Source organism: Scophthalmus maximus, chromosome 3 (assembly GCF_022379125.1).
Source record: "Scophthalmus maximus strain ysfricsl-2021 chromosome 3, ASM2237912v1, whole genome shotgun sequence".
Lineage (NCBI taxonomy): Eukaryota > Metazoa > Chordata > Actinopteri > Pleuronectiformes > Scophthalmidae > Scophthalmus > Scophthalmus maximus.
In genome coordinates, this window is record NC_061517.1 from 29081491 (window position 1) to 29097842 (window position 16352).

General features: G+C 40.8%; 1 protein-coding gene and 1 long non-coding RNA gene across 3 annotated transcripts; both read left to right on the plus strand.

Moving 5' to 3' along the window:
• Positions 1-1274: 1274 nt before the first annotated feature.
• Positions 1275-3264, plus strand: LOC118316625 (tumor necrosis factor receptor superfamily member 5-like; the record flags this gene model as incomplete). The annotated part of the gene is made up of 4 exons (XM_047330637.1): positions 1275-1399; positions 1505-1680; positions 1769-2360; positions 2711-3264. Coding segments are annotated over 3 exons (399 nt in total), but the record flags the coding sequence as incomplete, so codon positions are not given.
• Positions 3265-5639: 2375 nt separating this feature from the next.
• On the plus strand, positions 5640-8954 carry LOC118316626. 2 transcript variants are annotated; one of them, XR_004795234.2, is made up of 6 exons: positions 5640-5987; positions 6718-6919; positions 7286-7368; positions 7584-7843; positions 8036-8163; positions 8505-8954. It is a non-coding gene; the product is annotated as an uncharacterized LOC118316626 (long non-coding RNA). The 2 variants fall into 2 exon arrangements; XR_004795233.2 differs by having other exon boundaries at positions 8036-8954.
• The last annotated feature ends 7398 nt before the right edge of the window (positions 8955-16352 follow it).

Sequence of the window (16352 nt, forward strand, 5' to 3'; positions counted from 1 at the left end):
TTCACTGAATGAACTAACAAGCAAAGACCTTAATACCAACTTGAATGTTGTCAAAAACCATAATCATTGTCTCCTCCTCTCCTCCTCTTCTCTCCTCCTGTTCTCTCCTCTCTTCTCCTCTCTCCTCTCTCCTCTCTTCTCTTCTCTTCTCTCTTCTCTTCTCTTCTCTTCTCTCCTCTCTTCTCTTCTCTTCTCTTCTCTTCTCTTCTCTTCTCTCCTCTCTTCTCTTCTCTTCTCTTCTCTCTTCTCTTCTCTCTTGCCCGAGTAATTCTCACCTGCTCTTTGCAATGTCAACATGTCAACCAAGCTTCACTGAGACGAAACTCTTATTCTTCACAGATATTTTTGATCAACGTCTTCAGTGGGAACACTCTGACCTGTCATCCAGAGACAGAGTATCCGATAGGGGATGAATGCTGTCTTCTGTGTCCGCCTGGTAAGATTTTAAGACTTTTAAGACTTACAATAATTCATTTTTTAAATATTACAATTTTCCTCAATACTGGGATATTACAGCAGTCCTTGTCATGTGGTAAGTTGCGTGAATGTAAATACTGCCATACCTGCAGTTTTCATGAGTGATCGCTTTCTGTCCAACAGAAACAAAGATCTCACAACACCTCTCTATAGAGATAACTCTGGTCAGTCTGGGAACCAGAGGGATTTAATTGTTGCCAAATGGTTGAAGCCAGAAATGATTTTCATGCATCACTGAGCACAAAGTTGAACTTGGCATTTGTTGCTGTTTACTGATATCTGCCTAAACACCAGCGATCAGATGGAACACGCTGGCAAAACAGAAACAGGTAGATGTGTTGTCAGAGGTTAGAGTCACAGACAGCAGCCTTCTCATCTTCTGTGTCCATTGAGGAAAGTTGTTGTTCCTATGGCAACATCACAATAGCTGTAGAGAGTTTGTTGTATATGGTGAAGATGAGGGACCTGCCACAGTGATAGGAACTGTGGGCAAAACTGGTTCAGCCGACAGAGACATAGAGAGACAGACAGACAGACAGACAGACAGGCAGGCAGACAGACAGGTAGACAGACAGAAAGCCAGGAAGACAGACAGACACAGAGAGAGAGACAGACAGACAGACAGACACAGAGAGAGAGAGAGACAGACAGACAGACAGGCAGGCAGGCAGACAGGCAGACAGACAGACAGGTAGACAGACAGACAGACAGACAGACGGGTAGCACAATCTTGTTCCTTCTATTTAGATTTTTAGTAGTTTTAATGTAGATTGTAGTTTGACCCCTTCATAATATGATATGTGCTAGTAAGTGTATATAATTTGTGTTGTACAGGAACAGCCCTCACAGACACTGAGTGCTCTGACTGCAGTGATGGGACTTTTTCAAATGGGACATCTACATCTTGTCAACCACCCACACAGTAAGTGAAGAGTCCCGTCAGACATGGACACACCTGGTTTCTTACAGGTGCAGTGAATCTGTGGTATCTGTGCATGTTCCTGTGAAAATCTCCCTGTCGTTCCAGATGTGAATCACAAATCCTTCAGCTGATAAAACCTGGAACTGTGTCGACTGATGCTGAATGTGGAGAAGACTACGATTCAACTATTGTGGTCGCCATTGTAGTGTCTTTTTTATTAATTTGTGTTGTTTTACTTTTTTTACTCTTTTTTTTCTGGAAGAACAAAAGACGTCTATTTGGTAAGATCTGAGTGTTGTCAAAGAAGGTGTTCTCAAGTGACGACGTCATTGATCAGGAAGTTTTTCATTGTTTTTTCATTTGTTACAGGCAAAATAAGAAGTGCAGCTATTCCCACAGAGGTATGTCTGTTACTCTCCTTTTCACACTGTATCTTCTATGTGTGTGTGCACTGTGGTGGAGGATAATACTTGGTTCATCTTAAGCCTTGTTCACACTACACAATATTCCAGCTGTTGACAATTTTTGCAACTCGCTGACAAAAGCCCCTGATGGGATCGATCAGCAGTCGCCAATGGCTGAGTGAACTTTCACAAGACGCGATTAGAGAGGTTCGCCGACGCCTCTTGTAAGATCACTCAGACTCATTTGAACGGACACCTTTGGAACCAATATTGTAGCGATGCTATTCTGTGTACAGGTATGTGGAGAGCTGTGACAGTATCTAAACCCATGTTTGCGTTTGTGTGTACTAGTCTGGGGTTTCACAAGACAACAAGTCATGTAGTGTGGACTGCACAGCTGACCCACAGTACGACTCTGGAGGTCGTGAAGTGTGAACTTGGCTTTAGTAATTCAATTATTAAACTTTTTAAATAATAATTTCATATTTCACCCAAAAGCGAAACGCAGGTGGAAGAGAAGGTGAGAACATGATTGATACGAGAGGGAACAGCAGCAGGTGAGACAGCAGTGTATTCTTGTGTGTGTGTGTGTGTGTGTGTGTGTGTGTCTTGATATTTTACAATAAAACTATATAACTCTATTACAAATAACTTTGATCAAAAAGAAAATAGAAAGCGTAGAATGTAAAGTTTTCATAGTGATGCACATTGGTAAAGAACTCTGATACCAATATGTCTGTGAAAGTCTCATACCGGCCGATATCATCAGCCAACTGATATATTGGTCGGGCTCTAATTGAATTTTTCATTGACTGAGGACTGTCTTAATGAGCTGACATCATCACTCTGTGAAGTCTTTACATATCTTCAAGAGGTCTCTGCTTTTTTAACATATTTCTCTCCACAGTGTAAGAGACAACTGGGGGAGAACCAGTGAAACACTGTTCACTGCAGAGTCAATGTGCTGGTACATTGTCTTTAAAAAAAAGGCCGCTCCGTGCTACAAGCTGCCCACAGCTCATCATCTCACTCAGATGTTGCTGCGTGGCTGAGAATAAAGTGGTCAGGAACATGAAACTTTGAGAACAATGACTCCAGCGACATGAAGGTCCTGCTGACAGTGAGTCACGGTGTACGTGCCTCCACACTCAGACTTTACTGATCTTCTGTGGAGGCAGAGAGAGCTCACAGCTGGATCTGAACATCAGACTGAGACTGGACTGTATTAGTCATGAATAAGGACAAAGAGCTGGAACAGCGGCATGATGGGACGTCGTGATATGTAGAGGCTTCTGATGCTAGCTGGTCTAGCTGCTGCAGGTCAGGACCCCTGACCCCTGTTGCAAGACTACGTCGTAGTCACACTATGCGATATGTTGTTTTTGCTTAAAATCAGTGAAATAATTATTTTCCGAAACCTTCATTAAATGATCAAAATGAATGATTGAAATGTACAGGTTTTTTCTATATTTTTGGGTTTTCACAAAATTCTTGGTGTTGCTACGTCAAACCTACCTCCTGTGATGATGGGACGGATTGTTGCCCTCAGCGGATGAGTTGGGAATATGCTCCTCACTTTTTATCATGTTTTACACAACATTTTCTTCACAATGGACATAGACAATGGACAATGAAAATAGTATATTTACTTTGCATTTGTTTTTCACTGTTTGGGAGCTATGGCTCACTGACAGGAACAATTTTCTTATGTCGATGTAGGCCGTCTGTTGTGTCCCACTAATTCATCAGAATATAAAGATCCCAGTAGATGATTCAAACATTGACGACAGAATGTTTTCCAGTGTTTGAGAAGCTGTGCAGGTCCTCAACATCAACAATATGGAAGCATTCTTTGCACTTTTATTTTGAAAGTACAGGAGCAACAGCTAGGGGTTCCATTGGAATTCACATAGACAACTTGACAGATGTGTTGTTCATCCCAGGACGCTAACACATAAACAGATGTATCTTTTTAAACAGCACAATGTAACTCTGGGACATTGTCAGTACAGACGGTGCAGACAAGCTGGATAAAGACAATGTGCCTCCTCAGGGTCTTGGTATGTTAATTGTCAAAAACATAATTATTATCCACCAACTTTAGAGAAATGTTCGTGAAGATTTAAAGAGATCAACTGAGGAGAATACTACAAGTGGCTTTCAAGTCAGGAGAGATGGTCTTGTGAAAGATATGTTGATATGCTGGGTGTATACGATTCAGAGTCTAATCAACAATCACTAAAAAAATGTGTAACAAATGAACCTGAACCAAGAATATACCGTCAATGCTGCTATTGTATGGAAAAGAACAAACTACAATGACTCTAAGCAGTCTATTATTTGGACATAGTATTCTTTATCGAACATTAATTGGCGTCATTATAAAAAACCTGCAGTGAAAGTCCAAAGGATAACGCTTCATTCACGCACAACTTTTTAGCATCATGCGACCCGTTCAGCCTTACTGCAACACACACGTCCGTCTACCTGTCACAGTTCTTGGAGCTTGTGGTATAGCTCCAAGAATTTGTCTAAGGCTAGGAAAGTCTGGGTCTTTACTGCACAATGCAACAAATCCTGAACGAACACCGAGCATTGCCTGTGCCCCATCAGCTGTCAATGATGCTATTATATGTATAGGAATTTCCTTGTCCTTGAATGCCTTATACACATTCTCACCTCACACATCCTGGTCCTTTTCAATGGAATAAGACAGCGTAAGTCCTCTTTTACTGTAAAATCTGTGAAAACCATTCAGACAAACACACTGGGTGGTATCGGTGGAGTCGGTGGACTCATCAAACTGAAGTGAAAAGTATTCACAGATCGAGAAGTCTTTTAAGACTTGCTAGGATAAATCAATGACTCGACCCTTCCGGCTACAGTAGGTGCAGCAAGCGGCACACTTTTAATCCTTGCTTTAATGTCCTCTTTGTTTTTAAAGTCTGTGCTCAGCATCTGTAAATGGCTTAAATATGTAAAGTCTTCACTTTCTCCACTCAAATTTAACATCAATTACAAATGTAAAAAATGTGAAACAAAGAACTGTGACTCCTTTCGGTTTAATTATTACTTTTGTTATGTATATGTAAAAATATTTTTCTATTGAGTATGTGATCTAGTGTCCTCTGTAACTTACTTTGGGTCTCTCCTATTTATTATCTGTTAACTGTTCAATACATGTATTCAAAAATGTACAAGCGTGTCCTGTGTGACTATTTCCTTATCTGTGTTCTTCGTTCCCGCTGTTCCTTTATTCTTCTGAGTCTAGTCCAATCCTTACAGTACCTTTTATATTAATTTCTCTTACAACTGGGACAAGGTGTGTTTTTCTCTTTCAGAGAGATATTCAATTGAATAAAGAATTACTGGCTATGTCAATTCTGTGCGCATGATTTTATTTATTGCAAATTCCTTGTCTCATTTTAAGACAGTAAAGCTAACAATGACAACTCTTGATTCAAGTAGAATCATCTTGTTTAGTAGATCTGTTTTTATTTTTATTTTTCCACAAACAGTGAAAGAAGAATTGACAAGCTAGTTTTGGACATTCCAAAATATGTCTAAAAAAATGTTAGCCCCCAAAAACGAGAAGGTCCAACATATCAGCCTTTTAACATTGTCATATTTAACATATTTCAATTAATAATAATTAACTCTTTTAATTCTAATTTTTGGCTGATTTTAAATCAAGTTTGCTTCAGAAATGACAGTTAGGGACCTAAAACCTTGAAAATAGCTATCCAATCAGATTTAGTTGTTGCTGTTGTGTCTCGGCAGAAAAAAAGGTGACAGCTCGCTCACTCATTGGTTAAGGACTTCATGACCGGGAAAAGAATCCGGAGCTTGTGTGTTCATTATTGAGTGACGGGTAAATCAGCCAATCGTATTTTGCTATTGTAGTGGGCGGGACAAAAGCTTCGGGAAAGAAGCTTCCAGAAGGCCGAAGCGGGAAAAAGAGCACGAAGTGTGGCTGCTACGGGAGAAGATGACGCCATCGTGGCTAGCTTGATAGCACCAGGAACACACCAGGACTGTGTCGACAGGGAGCCTTGGCACTTGTGTCGATAGAGAAAGGATTTGTCATGGAACATAAAGCTAAGGACAAACTTTATGACGCTGCCATTTCCCATTTCACGAAGAAGGACCTATGGATGGACTTGATATTCAAGTAGCCACATGAGGTAGGCTCCCCGATTTTATTTGACTCCGAATCAGAGATGGCGTGTTCATTTTGCATTGTCATGGCACTTCATACCTGGTTATTATAACACTTTGCTAATTTAGGCCAACTTGCACTCAAAATTATGGCGTAAGTTTCGGGGCACTCTGTTGTTACTTTGGTGTTAGCATGCTAACTTAATGACTTTAGCGCTATGACTACACGGAGACGAGGGTCTGTTCACACAGTCCACAGTCACACAGACTGACTGGGTTGGACCGTTAAGAGTTGAAATGGCAGGAACGTGCAAGACTGTGTGGCTGCAACCCCGGAGCCTCCCGTCCTGTCCCGTCTCATGCCTCTCATCCCGTGTAGTGCCATCCCACCTGGTGCCGTCCCCGAGCTTCTACTTTTCAAAATAAAAGCTTGCGTCTGGTCTGCCATGTCCTCTTCGCACTTTGGTGTTTTGGGTCTTTTTGAACTAAACAGTAACGGCAATCATGCGAATGAATAAAATACTTAAACACATCTGTCTATAAGATAAATGCAGACTATCATGCTTATGAATGAAATACCAAAAAATATGTATGTCTATAAAATAAGTGCAGACAATCATGCTAATGAATAAAATACCCAAAATGATGTCTGTCTATAATATAAGTGCAGACTATAGACCATTTAAAAATCCATTCTATGGGGATTTCTCAATGTGCGGTCTTCTCTGTACTTGTGTTCTCGTGAAACGTCATCAGTCCCGGCCAAAGTGCTGTTCACATACAATGAACGCATCGAGCCAAGAAATCCAAGTCCAAATGCCCGGATGCTGTTCTCGCCGCGCCCCCTTTACCGAGGATGCATCGGAGGTGACTTGTGTGTTCTTGGGAGAGCCAAGTATCCCATAATGCATTTCGCAGCACCCAGCGGCAGCAATGGAGGTTGAGAGAGCTCACAGCTGTAAGTTAAACATTTCGAAATATTACTCTTGATTTCTCACAGAATATAGTTTAAATATTTTTTAGGCGAGAATATATAAATATGTGGTCGATTTATCAAGTTAAAGCCTATTTGATAATTTGTTCCAACGTTGTCGGACGTCGCTAGCGGGCATCGCTAACTAACCCCGCCAACCCTCATTGAGTGGATGGCTAACTGACCCCTTTTTACAGGGAGGGGGAACTCCTCCAAAAATGGATGGGAGGGAGTATTTTTTTTGAGTGCTTATATCATTGTCTGTATGTCTGAAAAAAGCTTGGAGTAAGATTTTGTGCAGTCTACCCTAATGCTTAATACAGTTTGTCACTTGTGTTTTCTTTTTCCCAGTTACTTTGTTACCACTTTTGGCCTGTCAATAAAAAGCCAAGCAGGCCAAAAAGCAGTGGAACAATCTGAAGGAAAAGTACAAGGTAACATTCCTGCTTCTCTGCTCTGTGTTGTATACTGAAAGAACCTTACTGAGATTCCTGTCAAAGAAACACATAGTCAAATTTTGTCAGACCATATATTAAACCAAACACAGTCAACAACACTGATGCAATGGACCTTGAAATAAAGTGAACTGTGCAAATGTGAATATATTGAGTCAGTTTCACAGTTTAGTAATTAAAACCCTATTCCTCAGAGATCCACCCACAGGGAAAGGGGTAGCGTCAGGAAGTGTGACTGCTGCCAGCTGGCAGTGGTACAGTGCGATGGATGCTGCACTCCAGGGGCAGCACTCAATTAGTCCGCCCCTGGTTGTTGCAGCAAACTTAACTGCCACTGAGGGTGGTGTGGTCACACTGGCCACACCAGAGGAAGCCAGGGCCAGTCAGCCTCCCAGAAAGAGGCCCAGGGACAGCCAGGCTCTTCTGGACTTCTTGAGAGAAGAGGCAGAGAGGGGTGAGGAGAGGGACATTGCTAAACATTTATTTGAGTTCTGACTTTATTCTCAGAATTCTGATTACAAGCCTTGTAATATTTTATTTAAAGTTATATGGACTTAAGTTTTTACTGGATTTAAATGACAATACTTTGAGTCACCAGTTATTTTATTCAATCTTTTCCTCATCTCACCCTTTTGGGTAAGTGCAGAGTTTCCGAGGAATCTTCTCCAGGAGGACATCTACAGGCCTATCTAACTGCTGTGCCCGTTTCAAGCAAAAATGGGTGCTGCAGGAGAGCGACATCAGGCACAAATGAATCTTCTACTTCAACTTAAGGTTTTAGAATAGTTTCCCACAACTCTTCAGTTTATCTTAGCGGGCTTAATCTTCATTCTACCTGTCTCACTCACATTTCCCTCCTTTCGCCTGTTTCTCGGGGTCACACTGAGAGGTAGTGCATTTCTTTTTCTCATGAAAAAATGTACAGTTTGAATATTGATGTGAAAAAAATTTAAGGACACATTTATGGTTTAGTATTGTATTAGTTACCATTAATTTTAATTTCTCTAATGTAAATTGAACAGTTTTGACATTAAAGTTGGTAGTAACGGCAAACTCAGCCTGGATGTTAAGAGTAATACGTTTCATTATATGCTGAATGTCTTTCTGTTCTGCAGAGTGGAATTCCCATTTTGACAACACGAGAGGTCATCCGTGGTCTCATTGACAGCATGTCGACGTCCCCACACACAACAGAGGGCACACGCTCAACCTGGTCATTACTGACACTGCCCCAATCAAAAATCTGCTGACGTACGATCTGGGAATGTCGGATCACAAAGCCATTTCATTGGAGTTGAAATTCTATCACCACACCAAGCCAAAACATTTCACATCAGCAAATGAATCAGTGGATTTTTACAACAACACCCTGAGCAGTATCCTGGACCTCCATGCCCCTGTGAAAACACAAACAGTCACCTTCTCTCACTCAGCCCCCTGGTTCATATCTTACAGAGCTCCTAGTTTCATATTATCCCAATAGATCACTTCGCTCTGTAAATGCAGGATTACTTGTGGTTCCCAGAGTCTGTAAAAGTAGAATGGGAGGCAGAGCCTTCAGCCACCAGGCTCCTCTCCTCTGGAACCAGCTCCCAGTTTGTGTCAGGGAGGCAGACACCCTGTCTACATTTAAAGTTAAACTTAAAACCTTCCTTTTTGATAAAGCTTATAGTTAGAACTGCTCAGGTGTTTAATAAACCATTCCTTTATTATGCTGTTATAGGCCTAGACTGCTGGGGGAACTTATATCATGAGCATCTTTCTCCCTCTCCCGTTCTCTCCTTCTCCCTCTCTCTCTCTCTCTTTATATCTCTCTCCTTCTCCCACCTTTTTCAATCTCTCTCTCTCTCTCTCTGCCCCCATGTATCTACATTACATGTCACTAACTCTGTTTTCTCTCTCCCCTAGTAGATCTGACCCCAGAGCTGCAGGATCCAAACCTGTCATTATTATTATTATTAGTATTATTATTATTGTTATTATTATTATTATTATTATTATTAATAATAACATCATTGTATTCATAAGTGTCAGTTTTCACTAATTATAGGTATCAGTCTGGTAGAAATTAAAGCAACTGTTATACTACCCCCCATCCCCCGATATATTTACAGTACATGTCACTAACCCTGTTTGTGTTTTCTATCTCTCCTAGTGTATCTCTGACCCCAGAGCTGCAGGACCCAAACCCCTCATTATTATTGTTATTAAACAACAACATAATTGTATTTTTTAATTATAAGTATCAGTCTGGTAGAGATTACAGCGGCGGTTGTACAACTGTCCTCTCTCTCTCTTCTCTCCTACTGTCTCTCCTCCCACCCTCTTTCTGCCCACCTCTCCTCTCTTCCTCATTTCTCTACTCACCCCAACCGGTCGAGACAGAAGCTCCGCCCACAACTGAGTCTGGTTCTGTCAGAGATTTCTTCCTGTTAAAAGGTAGTTTTTTTCTCTCCACCGTCGCCAAGTGCTTCGCTCAGTGTGGGATTTGTTGGGTTTTCCCTGTAATATTGTAATATTGACCTCACTATGTAAAGTGCCTTGAGACAATGTATGTTGTGATATGGCGCTATACAAATAAAATTGAATTGAATGGAATTCACTTCAGATCTACGGAATGAGAAAGCAGTTGGCCGTGTACTCGTGCGGTGTGTTGCACCAACTGGACTCACTGTACACAAATTGGCCTATCAAGAACAAAAGAACACGAAAGGCCTACTCAAAGTCACTTAGAAAAGCACGGTCACAGTTCTACTCCAACATCATCAATACAAGTCCTGGAAACTCCCAACAGCTTTTCTCTACCATAAATCATCTCCTCAAGCCGCAAACTCTCTCACACACCGATACCACAGAAGAGCAGTGCAATAACTTCATCTTCTTCACGAAAAAGAGACTAAACAAAAACAAAACCTTCACCCTTCACCCATCCAGGACCAGGCTCCGCACCATGGGGGATCGAGCCTTCTGCTCAGCCGCTCCTCTTCTGTGGAATTCCCTCCCAGACCACCTGAGGGCTCCATAAAGCACTCTCTCTTTGTAGAAGGGCTAAAAACCTTTCCGTTTAAACAAGCATTCGCCTAAATTTTTGCTACCGACGTGGAGTAAAGCTGTGTCTCCACGGTGAGTTTCTGCTGTAACCATTTTTATGAAATACATATAGGGAAGATGATAAACAATGACCCCATCATTTTACTTTTAAATATAATGCTTAATACCTTAACCCTGCTCCTGACAACTGACATGTCACTCATGCTTGTTAGATTGAAAGGTTAACATCAGAGCATCTTTCTGCAGCTCAGTGGTGGATTGGGTCTGTTGCCTCTTGATTTCACGCTACGATGTTACCATAGTCTATGGAAGGCCAAAAGCGCAAATATCGAATTAGAAAATGCGCCTCGTCACGTCAAAAACAGACGTGTCAAGACATAAAAATGTCTCAAGACGGCATTTTTTGCCATGTTAAGACCTTATATTTGTACATGTTGACGCGTCATTGACGACACATGATCTGGTTATTGGCCAATGAGAGACTTAGGATAACGGAAGTCATACGTATTCATGAAGTCGGCAGTCCAAAAATAATGCATGAGTCACGTGATGAATAAATTACTGACATTGCGCAAACATCACTGGCACGTATAGTCAACATACCCCCCACATGACGCTTCTCATTACCCGACACACATTAGTAGTGACGTATGTGAAACGTGGGCCAGGGGGCGTGTCCTTTGGATGGAACTAGTTCACGTTTGCAGCGGGGGTGCAGGGAACCAGGCATTCAGTTGACTCCGAGGCAAACGAGAGGTAGAGATGGCACTAGGGAAATTTCTGACTGACAACCAAACGTTTGGATATTGTGCGCGGTTAGCCACATCTGACGATGATGAAACGAGATGAGCGTCTTTGGCAAGGTAAGATAAATCACTTTTTCTATTTAACAGCCATGTCGACTGAGCTCCTGCAGAATTAGATAGTTACTAGCTCATGAAACACCTTTGGCTTGATAATTCCATGTGACTTAACCCCCCGTGCTGACTACAGGGTCTACCCTGTTGAGCCAAGTCTCTATTTTCATGTTGTATTTAGCTGGGTGACTCATTTTTATCGTTCAAATGCGCTACACAGGGCTTCGACTGAGCTATTTGTTTTGGAGACCAAATTGACCTCCGACGTTCGGCCACTAGATGGTAGTATATGACCACAAATTGCAGAGGGGTCCCTATATAAGGCAAAAACAACTAGATTTCTCTGGGGATATTTCAGTGGCTTAATCTTCTTCCTTGTATCTGAAATAGTTGGTGTATTAGTACTACTTGGTGAACCAGCTCTGTTTAAAGAACAAGTAAGTGTACCCAGGAGGCAAATGAGGCCCTGCAGGACTGCTCTGAGTCTACGGAGTGGGATGTGCTATGCGAACACATGGGGAGGACATAAACGATATGACTGACTGCATAACAGAATACACCAAAGGACTTCTGAACAAGAAGATGAAAGAAAAGAAAAGGACAGACTACAGCTGAGGAGGGTCCAGCACGAGCTGAGGGAGAGTAAAGATGCCTACAGGATGAAGCTGGAGGCTTGTTGTTGCAGAACAACGTGAGGGAAGTGTGACCTGGTTGAAGACCATCATCGGTTTAGGGGTGAGAGATAGGCAGACATCAGGGAGATAGAAAACGAGCTAAACCTGTTTCTTTAACAGGTTTAGCTCAGAGTCCTCTCAGTATGCCATCTCGTCTACCACACACCCTGCCCCCCACACACCTCCACTGCTTCCAATGCTCCAGTCCCTCCTCCCCCCTCTCTCCCCTGTGGTTGCCAGCTGAATTTTCTTTGCTGTGGTCTATTCTACTTCTCCCATTTTAAGGCCAGATATATGGTCTTAGGGAAGCTATTCAACATTGTTTACCCATATTTGTTTTTTGATGCTGTCCCTGTGTTTGAGATTTGTGAAGCCAGTTTTTCTGACCGTCACAATAACAACCATATTTCTATAACCTAGAATCTGTACAATGCAATCAAGTCTCAGATGGGCAAGAGGAAGGCTGGTAGAGACGGGCTTGGCTGACGCGCTGCTGGATGACATCGAGGAATTTCTTCAGGATGCCGGGGAAGATCAACAACGCCCTGCAGAACATATGCATACACATATATATTATAATATTAGCATACACAACATATATACGCAAAAGGAAGAAATGGCGTCTGCACAGAGGTCTCCTAGCTGTTTGGTATCAGAACAGGTCAGTGTTGGCTTTCGGGTCAGGCTGTGCATGTGGCAGTCTTCTCATCTTTAGGCATTGGATGTCCTTTAGAAAGAATATCACAAATCAACATTACTACGTTGTTGCATGTGTTGAATTTCTTTATTCATTCATTTTGACTGCCGTTTTTAATTCATTGATCATCCTCCAGCTTCAGCCTTGTTTTAGCTCAATTTAATGATTAGGAACTATAAAATAAAGACATTTCTTATACAACATCAACTGTGGTCTTTTGCCCATCTCTCCACACTGGTTGGTCAATTCTGAACTTTGTATATAAGTGCTTATGAAAAGATTCGCCTACTCAACCGTTTGAGGTGTCCCTGAGCGGCTGAGTGTCTTTTCAAGTTTATGGGAGTATGTCGTTTTTCAGCTTTGATGGAGTTCTTTAGCTCCTATCCTAATTATATTATTCATATTTTGACAATATGTGCCTCAAATAAGGCTGAATAGTTGGTGTTACACCGGGCAACTTTTGGAGCAATATTAGATGGCAATGTTACTGCCAAAAGAAGATATTGTGAAACACTTAACAGATGTAAAGGTATGAAAATGTAATCACTATTGTAGTCACAACTAAAAATGAAAACCTCCTTTGCCACTTCTTGCAGGTCTTGAAGTGTTTGACTAACTTTCCAAGAGGCAAACTTCTATGCAATCCAGTGAGGAACCAAGGCAGATGTAAAATAAAAGAAATAGACAATTTATTCTCCTTAATATTAACAGTTACAAAATGAAACAAACCGTTTCTGTCCTGATCAACTTGTTCATAAAATAAAACATGTCCATATGGCAACACTACAATCAGCTGCGCTTTACAAAAGCAAGATTCATTTGTGGCAGTAGGACAAATAAACCATCTCGAACTGCCAGATCAAGACAAATGACGTTTTATGACATCAATATAATATGTAATTAAATTTTACAGATCAAAATTAAAGACTGAATCACTCAACTACTAAATTACCCAAATAAGGCAGAACATTTACATTCATTTCTCTATGGCTCTAACATTGATTATCGTGACCAACATTTTCAGGGTTATCAGTATTATCACTGTATTGTTAAAATATGATAAAAATGTGACCATTAAGTTATTCACACACCATATGTGTATATAATAACAAGAATAATTTTATTTATATAGCAAACTTTCCGAAGCAGCTTCACAAAGTGCTTTCACAAAAACATACAAAGCATACACAGCATTCCAACAATAATAGGGTTTTCAGTTCACACATCTGTATAAAAAACATATAAAAATACGACATCACACAAAAGCAAGTGTATAGAAATGGGTCTTTAAAAGTGACTTAAAAGAAGGCACAGACTCTGCCAGCCTTATCATCTCAGGCAGGCTGTTCCAGAGTCGAGGGGCCCTGATGGAGAAAGCTCGGTCACCCTTAGTTTTGAGCCTCGCATTTCATTCATGTAGCTTTGAGCAAGACCAAGCTGTGTTTTAAAAGTAATTAGTAAAATCTTAAAATCAATTCTAAAATGGACGGCGAGCCAATGAAGTGAAGCTAAAAGTGGGGTTATGTGATGCCGTCTATTACAAGCATTGAGAAGCCGAGCTGCTGAGTTTTGGACCAGTTGGAGGGAGGGATTTTTTGTTGACACCAGAGAGGAGGGAGTAGTCTAGGTGGGAGAAAATGAGGGTGAGGAATTTCATCATAAACACATTGTATGGATATGAATGATGATCCCCACTTTTAATATAAATCAGAAAAAGACAAATAAAAATAAAATATATTTTAAAAATATATATAATTGACTTGGACCAACAGAATACAGCCATCAGCCGTTGACTGACCAACTGGTATGGAGTGTGGATTAGAATCGCTATTATTTACTATATTCAAAATAAATGTGTAAACTCCTATCACTAATAAGAAATGTAATTAATAGTTTGCACCACTCAACCTGTGTGTTAAATTGTTAACAATTGGGGGAGACAGCTACATACCTCATAGACCAAGAGCAGAATAAAATTGATCCAAAGGTGAACAGCTGAATTTGGTCGAGGTGCGTTCAAGACACTTGGAAATTCCAATGTTAAATACTGAGACCTTAACAAAATTAGACTAAATCTGTCTGTCTGTCTGTCTGTAAAAGTGAATCAAGTTACTTAAATGTTCACAAGTTGACTGATAGGTTTTCCTACAACATTTGAATGTATAGTCACATCAGTTAAGATTCCGCCAACTGCTATTAACTCCTGTCTCAGTCCTGGGACAGACTGGTCATTTAAAGGTTAAATTGAAAGGATGTCAATGAAGTTTGAAGCAGAAAGTATGAATGGGACTGACTAACACAGCACACTTCACCCATATTCTCTGTCTGTCTTTGTTTCCGGAAAAAATCATTGTGCAGGCTATGTGCAGGGCTTTTTTCTGTCATGTTGTGATGTTTTCACTGCAACAGATGATGAGCGTAACCTTGAGCCGACTTTAATGTGCACGTCCATCGTGAAAGTGACAAACAATTCCTGTTTCGCGTGTGTATCGCATATTTTCCAGCGTCCCTTCTCGCGTGTTTTTGTGAGAAAAAAAAAAGTGTATTTGTATGAACTCAGGATAAATTCATTGACGACAGGGGCCAGGACTGGAGGTGCATACAGGAAACAAATGTCCTGTACCACTGTGAATGGAGGACAGGAAGGACAGGAATCCAGTAGTAAACCAGTCAAGGTTGCAGCTGATACCTCTTCCAAGTCCTCTGTGTCCACCTCCTGCAGCAACGAACTGCGCCTTCTTCTCTTCCATTGTCTCCTCTCGTCACTATCCTCCCCCTCTCTGCGTCTCTGCAGGATAAGGTAGCAAAGATGGAATGAAGAGGGGAAAATACAAAACTTAGTTTGTACAGTGGTGACTATGAATATTAAGAGAGATAATTAAATACAATAATAATACATTTAATATATATACATATATATGTATAATTTTATATATTAATAAAAAGAAAATAAAAAGTGTTTGTCTCTGTTTTTGGTTTTGTCTTTTCCAGTTTTATGTCAAATTCTTGAAACACTGTTCCCAATTTCTTTTTTTTAGCAAATAACTATCTTTCTTATTTTTTTTCGAGGAAATAACTATCATGTGCATTGAGTCTATATTTTCCTGTAGCAATTGTAAACTTATTTTATTTTTTCTTACTTACTTCGTGGATCTTATATACTGCCTCTGTCCACAGTCTATAAGCCTATGACACATGTGGTTTATGCTCTTTTTTTTTTTCTTTTTTCTTTTTTTTACATATGTTACGGTATTATAGTGGATGAATCGATGCACCTCTCTTTTCCCCGACACATCCTTGAGGATCCTGCGGTGATGGACTGGGGACTGGAGAGAAGTGACCAATCAACGGAGGGGAGCATCAGTCACTGATCCCGCCTCCAAAGTCTCAAACTTCGCGCGTGTGCGTGTTCAGCAGTGTTGATCTGCTCTCTCGCAAGTTTTGAAACTAAACTAACCCCATAACACACACACAAACACACACACACACAATCATCACCAGCAACGCATTGCCTCAAACTCCACTAAAATCCCAAAATCCGTTGGATGTCTTTCTCCACACTAGAAATAATGATAAAAATCAACGTTCACAATGCAAAATATGGCGTGCGCTAATAAGTCGCAATAAAACCGTTTGCAAAATATGCCAAAACCTGCTAATATTTTCGAGTACAAGTTGGCCTAA